The following is a 23398-nucleotide window of genomic DNA, read 5'->3' as shown; positions in this document are numbered from 1 at the left end:
GGGCTCCCCAGACCCCAGTTGAACCGTCCAACCCATGCTAGCATGGAAAACGGACGCTAAATGATGATGATGATGATGATGATGTGTATGTATGCATATATATATGTATGTATGTATATATATATATGTGTGTGTGTGTATACATATATGTATGTAATATATAGATGTGTATGTATGCATATATATATATGTATATAGATGTGTATGTATGCATATATATATATGTATATAGATGTGTATGTATGCATATATGTGTGTATGTATGCATATATATATATGTATGTATGTATATGTATGTATGCATATATGTATGTATGTATATATATATATATGTATGTATGTATAGCCTAAGTCTGTGAGGGACCTGAGTATCGACATGAGTGAGGATACCTCTTTCCAAGTGCACATTACCAGGATGGCGACAAAGTGCAGACGACTGGCTGGATGGATCCTTAGAACATTCAGAACAAGAGATGAGAAAATCATGATGGTTCTCTGGCGGACTTTCGTCCTCAGCCGCCTGGATTACTGCTCACAGCTATGGTCACCCAGTGGACCTTGAAGCAATCCAGAGAAGATTCACAAAGAAGATCGTCCCTTTGCAACAGCTCAGCTACTAGGAAAGGTTGAAACAGCTAAGACTCTACTCCCTGGAAAGAAGACGGAAGAGGTATGCAGTAATATATATATCTGGAAGATACTGGAAGGAATTGTGCCAAATTTTGGCACTGAAAGCTACACCAATGCCAGAATGGGATGACACTGCATAGTGCCAAAGATCCCAGCAATGCCATCATGCTTCAGGACCAGTTACTGCAACAGCCTGGGTTTCAAGGGCCCACAGCTTTTTAATATTCTCCCAAAGAGTCTGAGGAACTTGCACAAAGTAGATGTAGCAGTTTTTAAATCAAAGCTGGACCTCTTCCTGTCGAGAGTCCCAGATGAGCCTACCTCATGGCAAGAGGTGCAAATGAGAGTAGCTATATCATACTCCATTCTTCACCAAATTCCACATATTAGAGGAGGCTCTTAGTAATAACAGTGTAGCACAAAACGGCAGTGCATCAGCATGGCCGCAGCTCTGAGCTGAAACTAATAAAAAAATATATATATATATATATATATATATATATATATATAATATATATATATATATATATATATGCGACTGTGTCCGTTTGCCAGACTTGTCTGGCACCTGTGCAGGTGGCACGTAAATAGCACCCACTACACTCATGGAGTGGTTGACATTAGGAAGGGTATCCAGCCGTAGAAACATTGCCAGATCAGACTGGGCCTGGTGCAGACTTCTGGCTTCCCAGACCCCAGTTGCACCGTCCAACCCATGCCAGTATGGAAAGCGGATGCTGAACGATGATCATGATGATGATATATGTACATAAATACTACATTCTCGGAGTCGTTGGCATTAGAAAGGGCATCCAGCTTTAGAAACACAGCCAAATCAAGATTGGAGACTGGTGCAACCATCTGGTTTGCCAGACCTCAGTGAAAATCGTCCAACCCATGCTAGCATGGAAAGCGGACGTTAAACGATGAGGATGATGGTGATAAAATACATACATAAATACATGTATATATATTTATATACATATATATATATATACATATATAACGTCTTAGACTTAATTTTCAGCAATCACACTGATACTATCCACAATATTGCAGTGGAGAAAACTCTACTCTCCGACCATGACATGGTTCTCTGTGATCTGAGATTTCACCGGCCAAAATGCGAAACAAATGTCATCCCTCTTGTTCATCCATTTGACACTATGGATTTCCACAATGCAAACTGGGAAGCGATCAATAATGATCTTGCACAAGTCGATTGGTCCTTCACGCACACATACACACCCACTAACATCAAAAACATCAAAAAATCCTGGCAGTCATTTGTAGACACCATTACGAACATATGTGCAAACCACACCCCATTAAGATCTGCAAACAAATCTAAGTGTCGAATCCCTAGAAATAGAAAATCTCTCATCAGGAAAATTAAAAGAATTAACAAAAAAATCAACAAGCTGAAATACTGTCAACAGCAACACACCAACCTGACTGCCATCTCGTCGCTAGAGATTAAAAAACATAAACTCCAAAACAACATGATGTCTATCATCAATAGTCAGAGAAGAACTGAAGAGGCCTGGGCCATTGAGAAGATCAAACTCAATCCCAAAGTGTTCTTTTCATTTGCAAAAAAACACTATCACTGGTTCTACTGTTGGCCCTCTGATTAATTAAATGGTACTCTTCAAGACAATGCCAAAACCATGGGAGAGATATTGCAGAAACAATATTGCTCTGTTTTCAGCAATCCTGATATGACTGATCTGGGCTGTATCAGAGATGTTACTCCCCAATATACTTTATCGGACATAACCTTTGGCGCTCCTGATGTCTTAGCAGCAATAAAGGAAATGAAGCATAATTCAGCAGTAGGTCTCGATAGGTTCCCTGCTTGTGTCTTGAAGATGTGTCAACACCAACTTGCACCCCCTCTAGCCAATCTGTGGCAGAACTCACTGGATGCTGGATATATACCAGAAGACCTTCTATCCCAGTCTGTTGTCCCAGTTTTCAAAAAGGGGAACAAATCACTTGCCGTGAATTACTGTCCAATCTCACTCACCTCTCATATCATTAAGGTATTTGAGAGTGCTGAGATCGCGTATGACTCACTTCCTTGAGAGTTATAATATGTTGAACTCCAACCAGCATGGATTCCGTAATGGAAGGGATTGCCTGACACAGCTACTGCATCATTTTGATGACATTTTGAGAGCCTTGGGAGAGGGTTCCAACACTGATGTCATCTACCTTGATTTCAGCAAGGCCTTTGACAGGGTTGATCATAAGATCCTTCTGAGAAAGCTGTCCAATATTGGTGTCACTGGAAAGCTGCTGCAATGGATCAAGTGCTTCCTGTCTAACAGAACCCAACATGTTGTAGTCGAAGGAGTCAAATCCAGCCCAGCCAAAGTCAGCAGTGGTGTCCCACAAGGCACTGTGCTGGGCCCACTTCTCTTCATCATCTACATTAATGATATTACTGACACCATCAAACACAATAACATCAGAACCTTCGCTGATGATTCCAAGCTCCAGAAGGTCATCAATGGCGTGGATGACCGAATAAGCCTTCAGTCAGACCTACTGGCTGTTGTCCAATGGGCGGAAAAGAACATGTTGCTAAACGAAGACAAATTCGAACTGATCCACTTTGGAAGGGAGGACGCTCTGAAACTTCCATACTCTCTTCCTTCTGGAGAAATTCTCATGGCGTCTAACAACATCAGAGACTTGGGAGTAACAGTGGACAACAACATAAGCTGGGCTACACATATAAGCAGCAAAGTTGACATGGCCCGCAGAATGTGTTCCTGGATTCTCAGAACCTTCCAGTCGAGAGATTCCAACACCATTATCCTTCTCTTCTCCACTTTTGCCCGACCCCGCCTTGAATACTGCTGTCCACTGTGGTCTCCCTACACAAAACAAAATATTATGAGAATTGAAGCTCCCCAAAGGTCAATCACAAAAAAGATAGATGGCATGTCAGACCTTGACTACTGGGGTAGACTAGAGAAACTGAAACTGTATTCACTCCAACGACGTCGTGAACGCTACATTATCTGTATGATGTGGAAAATATTCCATCAGCACTGTCCGAATGATGTTGGCATCACCTTCAAATTACATCCAAGGCTTGGACCACGTGCCATCCGTCCACAACAAAAATCTAAATCACATCACATAACGACAATACGGCACAATTATTTTACCTCAATTGGACCCGCTCTCTTCAACATTACACCAGGACACGTCAAAACAGAAACTGACCACACAAAATTCAAGAAGTCTTTGGACAAATTCCTTCAAACATTCCCCAACACGATGCTAAAGAAATGGCAGAAATACTGCAGAAACAATACTGCTCTGTCTTTATTGTTCCCACTGATATTGACGTGAGGGAAACGAACGAAGTTGACTCCCAACACAAAATCGCAGACATAACCTTCACTGCCACCGACATCATAGCAGCAATAAATGAGGTCAAATACTACTCTGCTGTAGGCCCTGATAGATTCCCCGCTAGTCTCCTGAAGGAATGTAGACACCAACTTGCAGTCCCTCTGACCAACCTCTGGAGAAATTCGTTAGATGCAGGTTATATACCGACACAGTTTCTATCCCAATCAGTCATCCCGGTTTTCAAACAAGGAAACAGATCCCTCGCACTGAACTATCGCCCAATCTCACTCACCTCCCACATCATCAAGGTGTTTGAAAGAGTGTTAAGATCAAGGATAGCTGACTTCCTGGAGACCCACAAACTCCTAAATGCAAATCAGCATGGCTTTCGCTGTGGCTGGGACTGTCTAACACAGCTCTTACACCACATTGAAGATGTACTCAAAGCCTTGGGAACAGGTTCGAACTCTGATGTCATATATCTTGACTTCAGTAAAGCGTTTGGCAGGGTAGACCATAATATCCTATTCTCAAAATTGGCAAATGTTGGAATCCGTGGAAAAGTTCTACACTGGATCAAGTATTTCCTGGCGAATAGAACACAACATATTGTAGTTGATGGGGTCCTCTCAAGCCCAGCAAAAGTCACCAGCAGTGTCCCCCTGGGGACTGTCTTGGGTCCGCTACTCTTCATAATCTACATAAACGACATTTCCAGTGTCATACATTACTGCAAAGTGAAAATATTTGCTGATGACACTAAGCTCCAGCAAATCGTCAATGAAGAAGCAGACCGAACTCAACTCCAGTCTGATCTATATGCTGTGAGTCAATGGGCAGACAGAAACAAAATGCAACTGAATGAGGGAAAAATTTGAGCTGATGCATTTTGGAAGAAATTCCTCACTAAAACAGCCATATTCTCTTCCTTCAGGGGAACCGCTCACAGCCTCTAACAATATCAGAGACCTGAGTTTGGCGTTAGGAAGGGCATCCAGCCGTAGAAACACTGCCAGATTTGACTGGGCCTGATGAAGCCTTCTGGCTTCACAGACCCCAGTAGAACCGTCCAACCCATGCTAGCATGGAAAACGGACGCTAAACGATGATGATGATGATGATGATGAGTGTAATTGTTGATGACGATCTCAGTTGGAGTGCACACATCAACAAGAAGGTCGATATAGCTCGTAGGATGAGTTCCTGGATCTTAAGAACTTTCCGGTCCGGAGAACAAGGTGTCATCATACCACTTATCTCCTCCTTTGTACGGCCACACCTCGAATACTGCTACCCACTGTGGTCTCCCCATACGAGACAAAACATCTCAAGGATTGAATCACCCCAGAGAGCACTCACTAAACGAATTGAAGGCATGGCTGCTCTCGATTATTGGGATCGCCTTAAAGCCTTGAAACTTTACTCTCTCCAGCGTCGCCATGAGCGGTACATCATTTGTACGATGTGGAGAATGTACCGCCAACTTTGCCCAAACGACCTGAACATTAGCTTCAAGGTTCATCCAAGACTGGGACCATGGGTCATATGTCCCCTGCCCAATTCAAGATCACAGCATACATGTACACTACAACATAATTTCTTTTCCTCAACAGGCCCTGCCCTATTTAACATCGTCCCGAAAGAGATCAAAGAGGAACAGGATCCCATCAACTTTAAACGGAGTCTGGATAGATTCCTTCAAGGAATACCAGATAAGCCACCCATAATTGGATATAACTCACCCAACAAAAACTCACTACTTGAATGGACCATGAACAAAACTTGACTTCAACAGGATTCAAATAATCCTATCAGGTAGTGCTATTAAGTTAGACATGGCCTGGACCAATCTTTGGTCGAAACATATCTAAGTTTATCTAAGTCTAAGTTTATATATATGTATGTATATATATTTATATATGTGTATATACATATATATGTATGTATATATGTATATATGTATATATATGTGTATATATATATATGTATGTATATATATATATATATATATATATATATATATATATATGCTAGCATGGAAAACGGACGCTAAACGATGATGATGATGATGATGATATGTGTATATATATGTATGTATATATATATATTTATGTATGTAAATATATATATTTATGTATGTATGAATATATATATATATTTATGTACGTATGAATATATTTATGTATGTATGAATATATATATATTTATGTATGTATATATTCATGTATATATTTATGTATGTATATATATATATATATATTTATGTATGTATATATATATGTATATATATTTATGTATGTATATATATATGTATATATTTATGTATGTATATATATATGTATATATTTATGTATGTATATATATAAGTATATATTTATGTATGTATATATATAAGTATATATTTATGTATGTATATATTTATGTATGTATATATATATATGTATGTATATATAAATGTATGTATATATATATATGTATATATAAATGTATGTATATATATATGTATATATATATAAATGTATGTATATATATATATATATGTATATATATATATGTATATATATGTATATCAAGTCGTTTACCATTCACATAGATTCTTGGTACACTATACTGCGTACCAGGGGCAGCCTGATGCATGACAACAGTTTTCTTGAGATTGACTGTCAATCCTAAGGCAGTGCAAGCATCAGAGAATGCATTCAAAATGTGTTGCATATCAATCTCTGTGTGTGCTACTAGCTCACAATCATCAGCATACAAAATGTCTCTTATGATAGAGGTAAATATCTTTGTTTTTGCAGCAAGGCGCCTGATATTAAATATGCTGCCAGAGGTTTGATAATGGTATAAGGACTTGCTGAAGGCTTCCTTAAGAGATGCTTGCATCTCTCCTGACACATGGGAAGGCATAGCTATTGATCGTAGCAGGTGAAGAAGGACTGTGCATGAGGGGACAGCCACTTTTGAGAAATCTCGAGTTGCACATGAGAAAGTAAGGAGGGATGTCAGGAAGGGCATCGCTGTTACACTTCTAGAAGGGAAGGGTCTTCCTTTGATTCTGACATACAGTGTCTGTGTAAGACCCTGCCTCAGTAAAGCTGAACTCAAGAGTCGTCTTTGTAGTCATAAAGCGAGACAGATGAGTGACAACTGGCCACTGGTAGTGGTGCTACACACCATACTAATCATATCTATCGGGCATGTGGAAGAGAGTGTAATTCGGCAGGAGGACTTAAACGACATGCAAAGGTACATGAAGCCCAGTTACAACTACAGCTGGCTATTACCGGTAAAGGTTTTAGTTGCCAATTCTGTACAAGACATTGTAGATCTTTAGCTGGGCTAAAAAGTCACATTCGATCACAGCACCAATAACAGTTAAGCTTCGTGTAATGTCCATACTCGATAACGAGGGGGAAGCCATCATGCATGTATGTATGTATATGAGTATATATATATATATAGTGGTTTTTCTCTAATTTATATTATATATATATATATATATATATACATACACACACACACACAGGTGCAAGCATGGCTGTATGGTAAGAAGCTTGCTTCCCAACCACATGGTTCTGGGTTCAATCCCACTGCATGGCATCTTGTGCAAGTGTCTTCTGCTATAGCCTGGCCAACCAAAGCCTTGAGAGTAGATTTAGTAGACGGAAACTGGAGGATGCCAGTCGTACATACGTGTGCATGTGTGTGTGTGTCTGTATCTATGTTTATCTACCAACATCGCTTGATAACGGTGTTGGTGTGTTTACGGCCCCATAACTTTGTGATTTGACAAAAGAAACTGGTAGAATAAGTACCAGACTTAACAAGAAAGTAAGTTCTGAGGTTGATTCATTTGACTTAACAAAAAAAAAAGAATTGTTCAAGGTGGTGTCCAAGCATGGCCACAGTCTACTGACAGAAACAAGTTAAAAGATAGAAAGTTATATATATATTTATTTATATATACAGGAGTTGGACTGGTATTCTCCCGCTATCCAAGATCAGTGTCAGACGTATCTGTGTGCGCCCCTCTTGCCAAGAGTGATCATGCGGTCCTGAAGTTCGTCATGCACACAACCTTTTCTACGCCCACGACTAATTCACTGCCACGTAGAGTCTTCTCTGCAATTAATCTTGAAATTCTAACCGAGGCTTCTGGACTGGCGATCCCTGATGACGTTGTCCTCAGTTGACAAACTATGGTTGTCCCTCAAAGCATATGTAATCTTGTTGACTGACCAGGCAGTTCTCATTGGGCTTCCCAAGAAGAAGAAACACAAGCCCTGGGTGACGAAGAAGGTTAAACGAGAACTTCGACTCAGAGATATTACTTGGGCTGAATTCAAAAATCTGGATTCGACTGCAGCTTTTGAGGTGTACAAAACTCAACGAGACCGAGCCGTGAAAATTGAAAAGGAAGAACGCTTCAGATATGAATACAAAATCGCAGCAAACGCCAGTAGCAATCCAAAAACCTTCTTTGCCCATGTCCAATGGAATTCCCGCTTGAACAACCAAATTGCAACATTGGTAGACTCAACAGGCGTATCGATTGAGGACCCTTATCAACAGAGTCAATTATTTGCCGAGGCTTTTTCAACTATTTTCAAACAAGATGATGGTCGTGAACCCCCTCCATTTGATAGATTGGTACCTCCAATGCTTCGATTGGTCATCAGGCAGGACGAAGTCGAACGCGTTATTCAAGGCCTCGATGTCAACAAGGATCATGGCCCTGACGGCATACACTCACGGGTTATCAAAGTGTTGGCTCCGGTCATCTGCGAGCCCTTAACATGTCTATTCAATATGTCATTGGCGACGGGTATTATACCTGCGGACTGGAGAACAGCGATAATCTGCCCAATTTTCAAGAAAGGGAGCCACGAAGACCCGCTTAACTACCGACCGGTTTCCCTTACATCAATAATCAGCAAGATGTTCGAAACCATCCTTAAGAAAAGTATGATGCTCCACCTCCTAAACACAGCCTCGATCACTGATTCCCAACACGGCTTCGTGCCGAAGAGATCATGCTTGACCAACTGACTGGTAATGGAAGAATTGGTGACGCGCATCCTCGATGATAGTGATGCTGTTGACATCGTTTTATTGGACTTTGCCAAGGCTTTTGACTCGGTAAACCACCGCCTATTACTTGTCAAGCTTCAAACATATAGTTTCCATCCTGATATTGTACGATGGGTTGGTGCCTTCCTCTCAGATCGCTCCTTCCAAGTCCAAGTTCAAGGTTCGCAGTCCGATGTCTCCAGTGCGAGCAGTGGTGTGCCTCAAGGTTCAGTGCTTGGGCCCTTATTGTTCTTAGTCTTCATAAATGACTTGCCCGATGACCTCATGCAACACACCCTTCTATTTGCCGACGATGTCAAACTGGTTGCTCTTCGCGGTGATATAGAGGATCTTCGTCGATGCCTCCACCAAATTTGGAGATGGTCTAACGAATAGGACCTGAGTCTGAACGTGTCAAAGTGCTGTCATCTGCTTGTTGGCTCTTCTCCTGCAACTCAACTTGATTTTGAGCCGGGTTGTCTGCTGCTGGAGAGGACCGATCAGGTAAAGGACCTGGGTATCTTGGTGGATTCCTCCTTTTCGCCTTCGGCCCAGTGCGTCCATGCTGCCAACAAAGCACGCGGAATTCTGTTCTTGATTTGACGGGCATTCGGAATGCTCACAGCAGCCATATTCCTACCACTCTGTCACGCTGGTGAGACCCATATTGGAGTACAGGATTCAAGCCTCTTCTCCTTATCTCCTCAAAGACATACAGCATCTCGAAAGAGTCCAGAAGCTGGCTACCCGCATGGTTCTTGGTCTCAAGAATTTGTCTTATGAAGAAAGGCTGAAGACGCTCGACCCTTATTCTCTAGAAAAATGACGACGCTGTGGAGATCTCATTCTCGCTCACAACATCATAAGCAGAAAGTGTAACCTCTCGAAGAGCTGTTCTTCACTCCTGCTCCAGAGCGTCGGCTGCGGGGTTATTCCGAAAAGCTCTATCTGTGACGATTACATCTCAATCGAAGAAGAGGGGCTTTCTCCGTCCGGGTTGCGGATCCGTGGAATAAGCTGCCAGATGAGATGGTGAAGATGCTGACAACCGCTCAGTTCAAAGTCTCCCTTGACCTCAAGTGACCTGAACTCTTTACATGAACACCACTCTGTACATAACTCCATGTCCCCAAAAAATTAACTAACTAACTAAAATTTCAAACAAATTTATTTTAATATGGGGTAGGACTGCCTTTGGCAGTAGTTACAACTTGAATTTTATGAGGTATGGATTCATACAAAGTTTAAATTCACTATTAATTCTACCATGAAGGGAAACCATTGGGCTGGCGGATTTCCAAGATATAGCCCTCCCCCACCTCCACCAAATCCTCTTCCATGTTTAACAGTTGGAAGAAGGCTGTCTGGGTCAAATGCTTCTTTTGACTGTCTCCACACACACACTCGGCCGGTGGCTGGAAATAAGGTAAAAGATGACTCATCCTAGAAGATAACATTCTTCCACTGCTCTAGGGACCAATTCTGTAGGTTTTTACTCTACACTAAATGCTTTGCAACATTTGATTTTGAAAGTAGTGGTTTTCCGATTGCAGCCCTCCCTTGAAATCCAGCTTTGTGCATCTCCCGGTGAACACTTTTTGTGTAAACTGGGTTCTCGAGGTGGTCATTAAACTCTGCAGTAATTTTGGGAGCTGTACTTTTGTGATCCTTTCTAAGAATTCTCATAAGAGTCCAACGATCCCTATCTGAAAGTTTTGGTTTTCTTTCAGAATTTTATTTCAATGAGAGGTTTTTCCCTCTTTCTCAAAGGCTATCATTAATTTCAAGACAGTAATTCTTGATACAGTAAACATTTCGGCTGCTTTCATTACGCTAGCACCTGCCATACGAGCACCAACAATTTGACCTCTTTAAAAGTCTGATAGATCTCTCATTTTAATGAATTTTAATTACTTTTTTTTTTATGATATCTGAAATGAAACAGCAATTTTAGCAAAACATATAAAGCAACACTAATAATAAATTTTAAAAAAACAACAAAAATAAACAAGCTTTTGGTGGTTTTATAGATATTTCAAAATTATGATGCTATGATGCTGTTTCCATTATTTTGTCCAACCTCTGTATGTATATATATATATATATATATATATATATATATATATATAATCATCTTGGGTGGTAGACTTCATCGGTACCATCTTAATGCATAGGGCAGTGGACAATTGAGGGAGACACTGGTCAGGGAGTCTAAAGATAATTTATGTTAAGTTGTGGCTTCTGCCATTAAATAAATAAATAAATCCCCAGAGCACTGCTTCTCCCAAGAGTCTATAATGCTGTTAAAATGGTTCAAGACTTTACCCATCACCTGGCACCTTGAGTGTATTTATTAACGGAGTCCACTCCACTACAAACATTCTGAGCTAGGTCTCTGGTTCGTGGATACCTTCTTTGTTCCCACCAATCTCAAATGCTCTGGTCAAGGTCAAGGACACTGGCTTCCTTCCACTTATGTCATGACTCCATCTTTCAGATGAGCATATTCTACACCAAATATGCATTAAAGAACCATAAACCATATGTTGTGCAGTCTGAAAGTCAGGGTATTTTGCACTCCCTCTGCTATCCAGTTTATTTTTGTTTGCTTGTAGATTCTGGCAGTCACCACAGTGGAGGAAGACAAGGTGGACTTGGGCTGAATAAAACAGTTGCTGTTGCAATCTATTTAATTCTGATGTACATCATAGAACAGTTGTCCTAAATGTAACAGTTCCCTGAACTCTATTCTTCTCAATTACTTTAGCTTTGTACCAAACAAAAATATGTGGTAATATGAGGGGCAACTGAAAAGTTCAAAGGGTGACAAAGATACTCTCATGGATTGTGACCAAATGAGGTTTATTTTTCAACTTAATCCCCCATCGCAGTCCACTCACTTCTTCCAGCAGTGTGGCAGTGCTTAGATCTCTGTTGGTTCTTAGGATGGTCACAGCTGAAACAACTACTGGATCAAGGTTGACCAGGGGCTAAACAACAGATACAGTGAGATGACTTTAAGGCCAGGAATAGTCCATTGTCTGTAGGGACATTGTAGATTTGGTGAATTCCTTAAAAATTCCTGTACCACCAAAATGAATTCAGGAGGAATGTTAATGAAGAGAAGTGAGTTAATCAGATGTCATAAAAATTAATTTAACAGTGATGACGATGATGATGGTAACAACAACAACAAAGACAACAATAACAAGATTTTGTTGTTTTAAAGTTTAATAAATTGTTAATTTTCCTTTAAATATTTTCAGATTTTTTTGTTTTTGTTTTAGTAATATATAAAAAAAATTATATAAATTAGACAAACTGCAATAATCAGATAATCTTTAGACATTGCTTCCATTTGTCCACGACACAGGGTTTTTCATATAGCTTGTTCTTTTTGTTATTTTTTTTTTTATTAAGAGGAAAAAAATTAAAAAAAACAAAGGGTTTTTATTTTCTGATTTCATTAAAAAAGGAAACAATTTTACCAAAACAAAAGGGTTTGTGGTTTTTCTGTTGGTTAACTTTTTTTTTAAATTTACTATTTTCTTGTAAATATATATCTCTATATATCGAGAGCGGGTTAGAAAGATCGACTGAAGGGGAAAAAAAAAAGAGGATGAAACAGTGAGAAAAGGGGGAGGGGTTGGAATGGGGTGTGGAAAATAGCAATAATACAAAAATATGAAGACCCTTACAAAATCATGAGGGGATAATTATTGAAGTGGAATAACCAAGTGAAAGGGCTGAAGCTCACTGTTCAAAATTCATGGGAGTTGGGGATACTATTGAGGAATGCAGAAAGGTTTTTTTTTATTTGTTTTAACAAATGGCTGGGAAAGAAAAAGAGAATATGTTCTTATAAAGACCATAAAATACACCACACATTGATACAGGGTGTAGCTTAGAACTGTTTTTTATAAGTAAAGAACTAGGTTCGCTTGCAAAATTCAAGTTACTTGGTAAATCCAGCAAGCACAAGTTAAAAATATCTATTTTCTGCTATAAATTAACACTAAGAGAACGTGTGTTAAATTTTGTGACATTGTATTTATTAGTGGGAGGGGTTGCAAGGCAAGGGGTTCCTAAATTGTCCATGGCGGTATCATCGGCAGCCAAACCTATGTCTGTCGGTGTTCTGTTATCAGAAGTGTCTGGCGTAAATGATGCTGATACTGTAGCAGCAGTTATAATAGTTGTTGAATCTTTTCGATTTTCACCAGCAGCTGAAAACTCAGAATCATAATTCCCCAGTAAGTTTTGATTCATTTCTTCTGCTTGTGGCAATTCCTCACCCAAATGTATATCATCTAGTTTAGTCTTTGAAGAATCCATGTCTCTTTCACCAGGCATCGGTTTCTTATATTCACTGTTCTTGGAAGAATTGAGCTGATCCTCTTCAGAATCAAAGTTCAGATTCTCAGATCCACGGCGAGCCATGCTGCTGTCTCTGTTGCTGTATATATCACACAAACTGGCTTTTGATTCACTTATTGGCGGCCAATTTGATTGCTCGGCTATTTCCTGCTCAATGGCAACATATTCACAGTTGGAAGATGGAAGTAAGCATTCACAGAGATCGTGGATTTTCTTGCACAAGAACCTATTTTCAACGATGAATAACTGAAAAGAAATATAAAAAATTATGTCAGTTCATACATTGCTTGAGAGATTTTGTGCTTCTTGTAATGTCTACGGTAGATTTCAGGTTATATAATGTAAGAATACGACTTACCATGTAGAAATAGGTTAGTAACAGATTTTATCATGTTGGGATTTTTTTTTTTCTCTCTCGTTGTTTGCATATTTAACTCATTTGTTTTCGTATTTCATGTTGTTTACTGTTGGTGATGTCCTGTACCCATATATGCACTTATACACACACACACACACGTATATATATATATAATTTATACTATTATTTAACTGAATGCCACGCATCCATTTCCAAGTATATTTCTTATATATTTAAACGATGATGATGATGATGATATATATATATTCTTTTTATTTTTTTACTTGTTTCAGTCATTTGGCTGGAGCACTGCCTTTAATCGAGCAAATCAACCCCAGGACTTATTCTTTGTAAGCCTAGTACTTATTCTATTAGTCTCTTTTGCCGAACCGCTAAGTTATGAAGATATATACACACCAGCATTGGTTGTCAAGCAATGTTCAGAGGACAAACTCAGATATACAAACATATATACATACAGATATACAAATATATATACATACATATATACAACGGGCTTCTTTCAGTTTCCATTTATGAAATCCACTCAGAAGACTTTGGTCGGCCCAAGGCTATAGTAGAAGACACTTGCCCAAGGTGCCATGCAGTGGGATTGAACCTAGAAACATGTGGTTGGTAAGCAAGCTACTTACCACACAGCCACTCCTGCACCAATACACATAATATATTTACATATGTACACATATATATATATATATATATTCCATCACACTCCAGGGGGAGAAACTAGAAGTAGTTGATAGTTTCCGCTACCTGGGTGACCAAGTGAGTAGTGGAGGTGGATGCTCAGAGAGTGTCACCACTAGAATATGAATAGCCTGGGCAAAGTTCAGAAAGCTCCTACCCCTACTGGCGACAAAGGGTCTCTCGCTCAGAGTGAAAGGTAGATTGTATGATGCATGTGTGCGAACTGCCATGCTTCACGGTAGTGAAACATAGGCTGTGACTGCAGAGGACATGCGTAGACTTGAAAGAAATGAAGCTAGCATGATCCGCTGGATGTGTAATGTCAGTGTGCGTGCACGACAGAGGATAAGCACCCTGAGAGAAATGCTGGACATAAGAAGCATCAGATGTGGTGTGCAAGAGCGACACTTGCGATGGTATGGTCATGTACTGCTGATGGATGAGGAGAGATGTGTGAAGAAGTGCCGCTCCCAAACAGTTGAAGGTATCAGGGGGAGAGGTAGACCCAGGAAGACATGGGATGAGGTGGTCAAGCATGACCTCAGAGTGTTGGGCCTCACAGAGGCAATGACGAAGGACCGAGATCTCTGGAGATATGCTGTGACTGCAAAGACCCGGGCTGCTTCCTGCACCAGTCCCGCATAGCCCCTGTCCATTCAAAGTACCTTGGATTCCAGAACATCCCGCTGTGCTTGAGGAGACCTGTTGAGTCAAGTACATGAACATCAAAATAAATATCAATGGAAATAGTAGTTGTGATACCTGTGCCTGTGGCACATAAAAAGCACCATCCAAATGTGGCTGATGCCAGCGCCGCCTCGACTGGCTTCAGTGCTGGTGGCACATAAAAGGCACCATCCGAACGTGGCCGATGCCAGCACCGCCTCGACTGGCTTCTGTGCCGGTGGCACATAAAAAGCACCATCCAAACGTGACCGAAGCCAGCGCTGCCTCGACTGGCTTCTGTGCCGGTGGCACATAAAAAGCACCAACCGATCGTGGCCAATGCCAGACTCCCCTGGCACCTGTGCCGGTGGCACGTAAAAAGCACCCACTACACTCGCGGAATGGTTGGCATTAGGAAGGGCATCCAGCTGTAGAAACACTGCCAGATCAGACTGGAGCCTGGTGCAGCCCCTGGCTTCCCAGACTCCAGTCGAACCGTCCAACCCGTGCTAGCGCGGAAAACGGACGTTAAACGATGATGATGATGATATATATATGTGTGTGTGTGTGTGTGTGTGTATATATTGACATTCACATACGCACACATATGCATGTGTGTGTACATTGCATGTCTTTAACCAACCACCATTTTTTTTAGTATAATTTAGTAAGAGCTGTGTATAACTTCTGTGTTCAACATTTTTATTGTATTTATGGGGTACATAGTGGTAAATAAAGAAATGTTTTTAAAAAATACAAAAAAAAAAGGATTACTATTAATTTCTCTCTGTTACACAGCTGGCAGAAAGATTAGTAAACTGTTAGGTTGGCATATGTTTGGTTAAATTCAGCAGCTGTAAGCATATATGAGTCTGTATGAATGTGTGATTATACATGTGTATGTATGTAAGTATGAGTATCTGTGCATGGGTGTATGTGTGTGTGTATTTATGCAAGCAAGTTTAAATATATACACATGCACACTCGCGTGCGTGTGTACCAATCTACTCTCAAAGCCCAAGACTATGATATAATATTTGCCCAAGGTACTGTGCAGTGGTTGTGAAATGGACATTTCAACCACACAGTAATTGTTATACATATTTGTGTGTAGTATGTATGTTTGCATGTGTGTGCTTGTGTGTATGTGAGTTTGAGTGTGTATATATGTATGTGTTCATATGTAAGCATGTGCATCATTGTTTTATGTCTACCATCCATGCTGATATCACTGAACCATGAAAGAGAAGCAAAAACTTCTTTTCAATTCCACATTGCTCTTCCTTCCCCCCACCCAAACACACCTCCAAAACTGTCCCTTGAAAGTAGAAAATAGTCTTTTACAGTAAAATTGTGAAACAGGTCAGTTGATCCAAAATTCTTTGTAAACTAAGTATATCTCTTTCTGTGTGTGTATATATATATACTACCAAAACATGGCCTTTTTGAACTTATAATCTTCTGTGTATATATATATATATATTTACTCTCTTTTACTCTTTTACTTGTTTCAGCCATCCGGCTGAGGCCATGCTGGGGCACCGCCCTTGTTGCTACCCTCTCTAAGTCCAGTTTGCCGTGGCTGGCCACTGATCTAAGAGAGAGTTTGTAGCTGCTGCCCTTAGGTTACCTTCATACCTTGCAGTGGGTTCATCTGGGATCCCGGAAAGCAGCTTGTCTAGATGTTTTTTGAAAATGTCCACATCCGCATCATGTAGATCTCTTAGTTTTCTTGGCAGTTTGTTGAACAGCTGAGGGCCCCTGAACCCCAGGCTATTACAGTATCTGCTCCTTACCCTGGATGTGGAAGACGGGACCTTTGGCACCACACAGTGACGTCCTGTACAGGGATTGGAACAGCTCTCAATTCCAAAATTTGGTGCTAGTCCCTCCAGGATTTTCCATATGTATATCTATATATATATAGATATTTAGAAACAAATATGATTTTTAATGAAATCCATGAGCTTGTTAATAATCTCTCAAAAAATGTTTTTCTGTAAACTGTTTTTAACATTTTCTTATTATTATCAAAGAATGTATATATGTTTTGTAATTATTTGTGCCCAATATTTTGATGAACTTTTTTGTACTTTCCCAAGATTTTTCATTGTAAACTGTTTTTAACATGTTTATTATTATCTAAGAATGTATATATGTATTGTAATATTTTGTGACAACCAGTACCTAACACAACAAAGCTTTTACATGTTACTTTTGATAATCTTTTTCTAAAAAAGTGAAACCAGTCAAGTGAATAAACATCTTTTAAAATTGCATTTTCAAACCTTCTTTCATATATATATACATATACACACACATATATATGTATATATGTATATATATATATATATATATATGTGTGTGTGTGTGTGTGCTTAGCAATACATGTCTGTACATATATCGTCATTGGCATTAACTTCTGAGTATTAATCTGTAGTGAGAGAGATTGAGCCTTTTCATCGTCCTCCTGATAGGAGTGAAGGGTGCCAATGCCTAAAGTCGCTATTCAGGCCAAGGGCAGTAGAGAAGAACCAGGGGCATTTATTAGAGGAGAGGGTTGGCGGGCACGGCGTAAAAGTGCAAGTCACTCTTTGTGTCTTTGACATCTGGTCTCAGCCTCTCGACATCTGTTACTTCCCATGCACACACACCCAAAATTATACATAATTTTAACATGCGCAGGAGTGGCTGTGTGGTAAGTAGCTTGCTAACCAACCACATGGTTCCGGGTTCAGTCCCACTGCGTGGCATCTTGGGCAAGTGTCTTCTGCTATGGCCCCGGGCCGACCAATGCCTTGTGAGTGGATTTGGTAGATGGAAAATGAAAGAAGCCTGTCGTATATATGTATATATATATATATATATATATATATATATATATATATATGTGTGTGTGTGTTTGTGTGTCTGTGTTTGTCCCCCTAGCATTGCTTGACAACCGATGCTGGTGTGTTTACGTCCCCGTCACTTAGCGGTTCAGCAAAAGAGACCGATAGAATAAGTACTGGGCTTACAAAGAATAAGTCCCGGGGTCGATTTGCTCGACTAAAGGCGGTGCTCCAGCATGGCCGCAGTCAAATGACTGAAACAAGTAAAAGAGAGAAAAGAGTATGCGTTTTGCCATGCCTGACTGAGCAAACAGGGTCTTCTCCCATACAGTACACAGCCTGTCAATACAGTCTTTTCTCATTTCCGACAGATTCAGATATGTCTCCAGTTCATCCCGTGACTCTCTCAGTCTCCCTCTTAGGGTCCATTCCTCTTCCCTGCACACCATACATTTGTACAGCTGCCACCCCCCACCCCCTCTATACACATCAAACACCCAAACCAATGCAGTTTACATCTCTCTCAGTTGCACACTTAGATCACACATCCATCGAATGAGGATCCCCTTCATTGCGTTCTTGCCTTCACGCAGCCTCTGCGTTCGCACTCCCCAAACTCTCTGCCATGTAGCATCACAGTTCACACAGAAGCATCATAAATATGTGTGTGTGTAAAAATATATATGCATGTGTGTGTGTTCGTGTGTGAATATGTGTGTGTATGAATACATACATACATATATATATATGTATTCATACACACACATATTCACACATGCACACACACACACACACACACACACACATATATATATATATATACACACACACACACACATATATATGCATATATATATACGTATAAATATATATACACATATATATATATGCATATATATACATATATATATACACACACATATATATATGCATATATATACATATATATATACACACACATATATATATGCATATATATACATATATATACAAACATATATATATATGCATATATATACATATATATACACACATATATATATATGCATATACATACACACATATATACATATATATGCACACATATATACATATATATATATACACACACACATACATACATATATATATATACACACACATATATACACATACATATATATACACACACACATATATAGTGGTGGCTGCCCCCTCGTTAACGAGTATGGCCATTGCACGATGCTTAATCAATGTTGTTATCATGCAATGCCTGTGCAAGATTTTTTTTTGAAGTGAGGAAAGGCTGTGCACTGAGTCAATCCCACTCACTAAGCAACAACAGCCATAATCCGAAAAGAAGAACAAGTCAACATCATCGGTAACCACTGAGTCGTGCGGTTAAACCATTGGGAGTGAAGGACCCCTAGCCTTTGTTAGAGCATCCTTCTAGGAGAAGGTAACTGAGATAACTCCGACATATACATCATCATCATCATCATCGTTTAGCGTCCGTTTTCCATGCTAGCATGGGTTGGACGGTTCTACTGGGGTCTGTGAAGCCAGAAGGCTTCATCAGGCCCAGTCAAATCTGGCAGTGTTTCTACGGCTGGATGCCCTTCCTAACGCCAACCACTCCGTGAGTGTAGTGGGTGCTTTTTACGTGCCACCCGCACTGGTGCCAGACAGAGCTGGCAAACGGCCACGAACGGATGGTGCTTTTTATGTGCCACCGGCACGAGGGCCAGGCGAGGCTGGCAACGGACACGAAACGGGGCGGTGCTGGCAACGGTCGCGAAATGGAAAGTTCTCTTACATGCCACCGGCACTGGTAACACATCTGCAATTTCCATTGATCGATTTCGATTCTGATCGTCACTTGCCTCAACGGGTCTTCACAAGCAGAGTTTTGACATGCCACCGGCACTGGTAGCACATCCGCAATTTCCATTGATCGATTTCGATTCTGATCCTCACTTGCCTCATCACGTCTTCACAAGTAGAGTTTTGTGTCCCAAGAAGGGAAGGTATGCATACGTAGGCTGGCTCCATCCCATGTAGAAGGCCATGGGTTATGGACTCACTTGTCCTGCCGGGTCTTCTTGCGCACAGCACACTTCCAGAGGTCTCGGTCTCTAGTCATTTCCTCAGTGAGACCTAAAGTTCGAAGGTCGTGCTTCACCACCTCGTCCCAGGTTTTCCTGGGTCTGCCTCTTCCACAGGTTCCCTCAACCGCTAGGGTGTGGCACTTTTTCACACAACTATCTTCATCCATTCTCGCCACATGACCATACCAGCGCAAACGTCTCTCTTGCACACCACAACTGATGCTTCTTAGGTCCAGCTTTTCTCTCAAGGTACTTACACTCTGCCGAGTGTGAGTACCGGCATTACACATCCATCGGAGCATACTGGCTTCATTTCTAGCGAGCTCACGCATATCCTCAGCAGTCACGGCCCATGTTTCACTGCCATGTAGCATGGCTGTTCGTACACACGCATCATACAGTCTGCCTTTCACTCTGTGCGAGAGGCCTTTTGTCACCAGCAGAGGTAAGAGCTCTCTGAACTTTGCCCAAGCTATTCTTACTCTAGCAGTTACACTTTCAGCACACCCGCCCCCGCTGCTGACTTGGTCACCTAGGTAACGGAAACTATCAACTATTTCTAGTTTTTCTCCCTGGAAAGTGACGGAAGTTGGTCTCAGAGCATTTTCAGTGTTTATTGTTCCTGAGCATCTGCCACATACAAAAACCATCTTCCTAGTTAGCCTTCCTTTGACATTGCTGCATCTCTTATGTGTCCATAGCTTACACTTGGTGCATCTTATAGAGTTTCTACCTACACCTTTTCTACAGATCGAGCAGGGCCATCTACCTGAAGGTGTTTGTGATTTGTCTACCTTCCTACTGATTACGACTTTGGTTTTAGCTAGATTGACTCTGAGGCCCTTCGATTCTAATCCTTGTTTCCACACCTGAAACTTCTCCTCCAGTTCTGATAGCGACTCAGCAATTAGAGCAAGGTCATCAGCATAGAGGAGCTCCCAAGGGCATCCTGTCTTGAATTCCTCCGTTATTGCCTGGAGGACTATGATAAATAGGAGGGGGCTGAGTACTGAGCCTTGGTGGACCCCTACCTCTACCCGGAATTCTTCACTGTACTCATTTCCAACCCTCACTCTACTAGCGGCGTCCCTATACATGGCCCGCACAGCTCTCACTAACCATTCATCTATCCCTAGTTTTCTCATTGCCCACCAGATAAGGGATCGGGGGACCCTGTCGAAGGCTTTCTCCATGTCAACAAAAGCCAGGTACAGGGGCTTATCTTTGGCTAGGTATTTCTCCTGCAGCTGCCTTACCAGGAATATAGCATCAGTAGTACTTTTCCCTGGCACAAACCCAAACTGCATCTCATCTAAACTAACTCTCTCTCTAATTAGTTGGGCTATGACCCTCTCCGTACATATATACATATATACATATATACATATATATATACATACATATATATATACATATACATACATATACATATACATACATACATACATACATACATATATACATACATACATACATATATACATACATATATACATATACATACATACATATATATACATACATACATATATATATATATATATATATATATATATATATATATATATATATATATATAGTGATTGATGATGATATACACACACATGTATACAGACACATTTATGTGTATACCTATATACATGCATGTTTATCTAGTTTACCTCAGCTCATCAGCAGCACACGTGTATGAGTATCTGGATTTGATTTGTGTGTGTGTGTGTGTGTTTAGGTCCACTTTAGTTGGCACCCACAGCTGTAAAGAATCAGAGAAGCATGTGGAGTGCATTAGCATCATAGACTGTAATTCTTCAGACTGCCACCAGCAACAGTAGAAGCTGGAGACAGAAGGGGAAGTAGACAGAGAGAGAGAGAGGGAGAGATAGACAGAATTGAAAGAAAGATAAGAAGGGAAGGAGATGAATAGAGGGTAGGCAGTAGAGAGGGAGAAGTTGGGGAGAGATAAAGATAAAGACTGAGGTAGAGAGAGAGAGAGAAAACGAGGTATGATAAGGAGTGAGAAACTGAGAAAGAGAGAGAGAGAGAGAAAGAAGACAAAAGATGAGATAGGGGAGAGAAAGAAGATAGAGAGAAAGAGGCAAAACATAAGAAGGTGAAGAGAGAAAGAGAATAAAGATTAGACTGGCAGATATAAGTAAGAGGGATAATTAGATAAAAGGAAAACAGACAGATTAGAGAGATGGAGAGGAGGGAAAGAGAGAGAGGGAGAGAAAGGGACTGATATCTAGACGGATGGACAGACAGACAGATTCTCTGCTTATTTGCTCATTTATGACAATTCCTTTTTAATACTGGCACAGTTTGGATGGGTCCTTATTTAAAGCAACATTTAAGGCCAGATGCTGTTCCTGTCCCCAACACTACTTCTTTCATGAGTAAGGGACATTTTTATTTCATTAAACTCTGAAAATACAGAGCTACATGGAAAAAAGATATTAAATGATGATGATGAAGATAATGATATATTAATTCACACACACACACACACATATATATATGGACAAACAGTGAGCAAGAGAGAGAGGCAGAGAGTAGAATGGTTGTATAGAGTAATAATAGATCGAAAATGACTAAATTAATGCAATAACAAGTAGAAGTACCGAAGCAGTATTTTTGCGACTGATGCCAGCGCCGCCTTGACTGGCTTCCGTGCCGGTGGCACGTAAAAAGCACCATCCGAATCGTGGCCGAAGCAGTGCCGCCTTGACTGGCTTCCGTGCCGGTGGTACGTAAAAAGCACCATCCGAATCGTGGCCGAAGCAGTGCCGCCTTGACTGGCTTCCGTGCTGGTGGCACGTAAAATGCACCAATCCGACCATGGCCGTTCGCCAGCCTCGCCTGGCACCTGTGCAGGTGTCACGTAAAAAGCACCCACTGCACTCACGGAGTGGTTGGCGTTAGGAAGGGCATCCAGCTGTAGAAACACTGCCAGATAAGACTGGAGCCTGGTGCAGCCTTCTGACTTCCCAGATCCCGGTCGAACCATCCAACCCATGCTAGCATGGAGAACGGACGTTAAACAATGATGATGATGATAGTTGTAACATCATAAAGCTTGTATTTATATTTATCGAAAAATGCTGTGTAGTGCTTCCATTAAATAATTAATTAATTGATATATATTACAAATGCTTGGAAGCCTTTGCAGATTTGGCCAGACCAATTCAGCACTATCGACATTTGTTTATGCTATGAATGACTGTAAGCTACTATTTTGTCTGTAGTAAGTAAAAGGAGGAACCGATCCTTGACGAAGTAGTAATCAACACTGAAACTAG

General features: G+C 40.6%; 1 protein-coding gene across 1 annotated transcript in view; it reads right to left on the bottom strand.

Moving 5' to 3' along the window:
- Positions 1–12469: 12469 nt before the first annotated feature.
- LOC115216651 (probable cation-transporting ATPase 13A3) overlaps positions 12470–23398 on the bottom strand; it is a 171944-nt gene continuing 161015 nt past the window's right edge. The window contains exon 31 of the mRNA XM_029786142.2: positions 12470–13698. Coding sequence (XP_029642002.1) covers positions 13078–13698 — 621 coding nt within the window. The 3' untranslated portion in view covers positions 12470–13077. The remainder of the gene's footprint in view (positions 13699–23398) is intronic.

Source organism: Octopus sinensis, linkage group LG10 (assembly GCF_006345805.1).
Source record: "Octopus sinensis linkage group LG10, ASM634580v1, whole genome shotgun sequence".
Taxonomy (NCBI): domain Eukaryota; kingdom Metazoa; phylum Mollusca; class Cephalopoda; order Octopoda; family Octopodidae; genus Octopus; species Octopus sinensis.
This window is presented reverse-complemented; position numbering and strand designations above follow the sequence as displayed.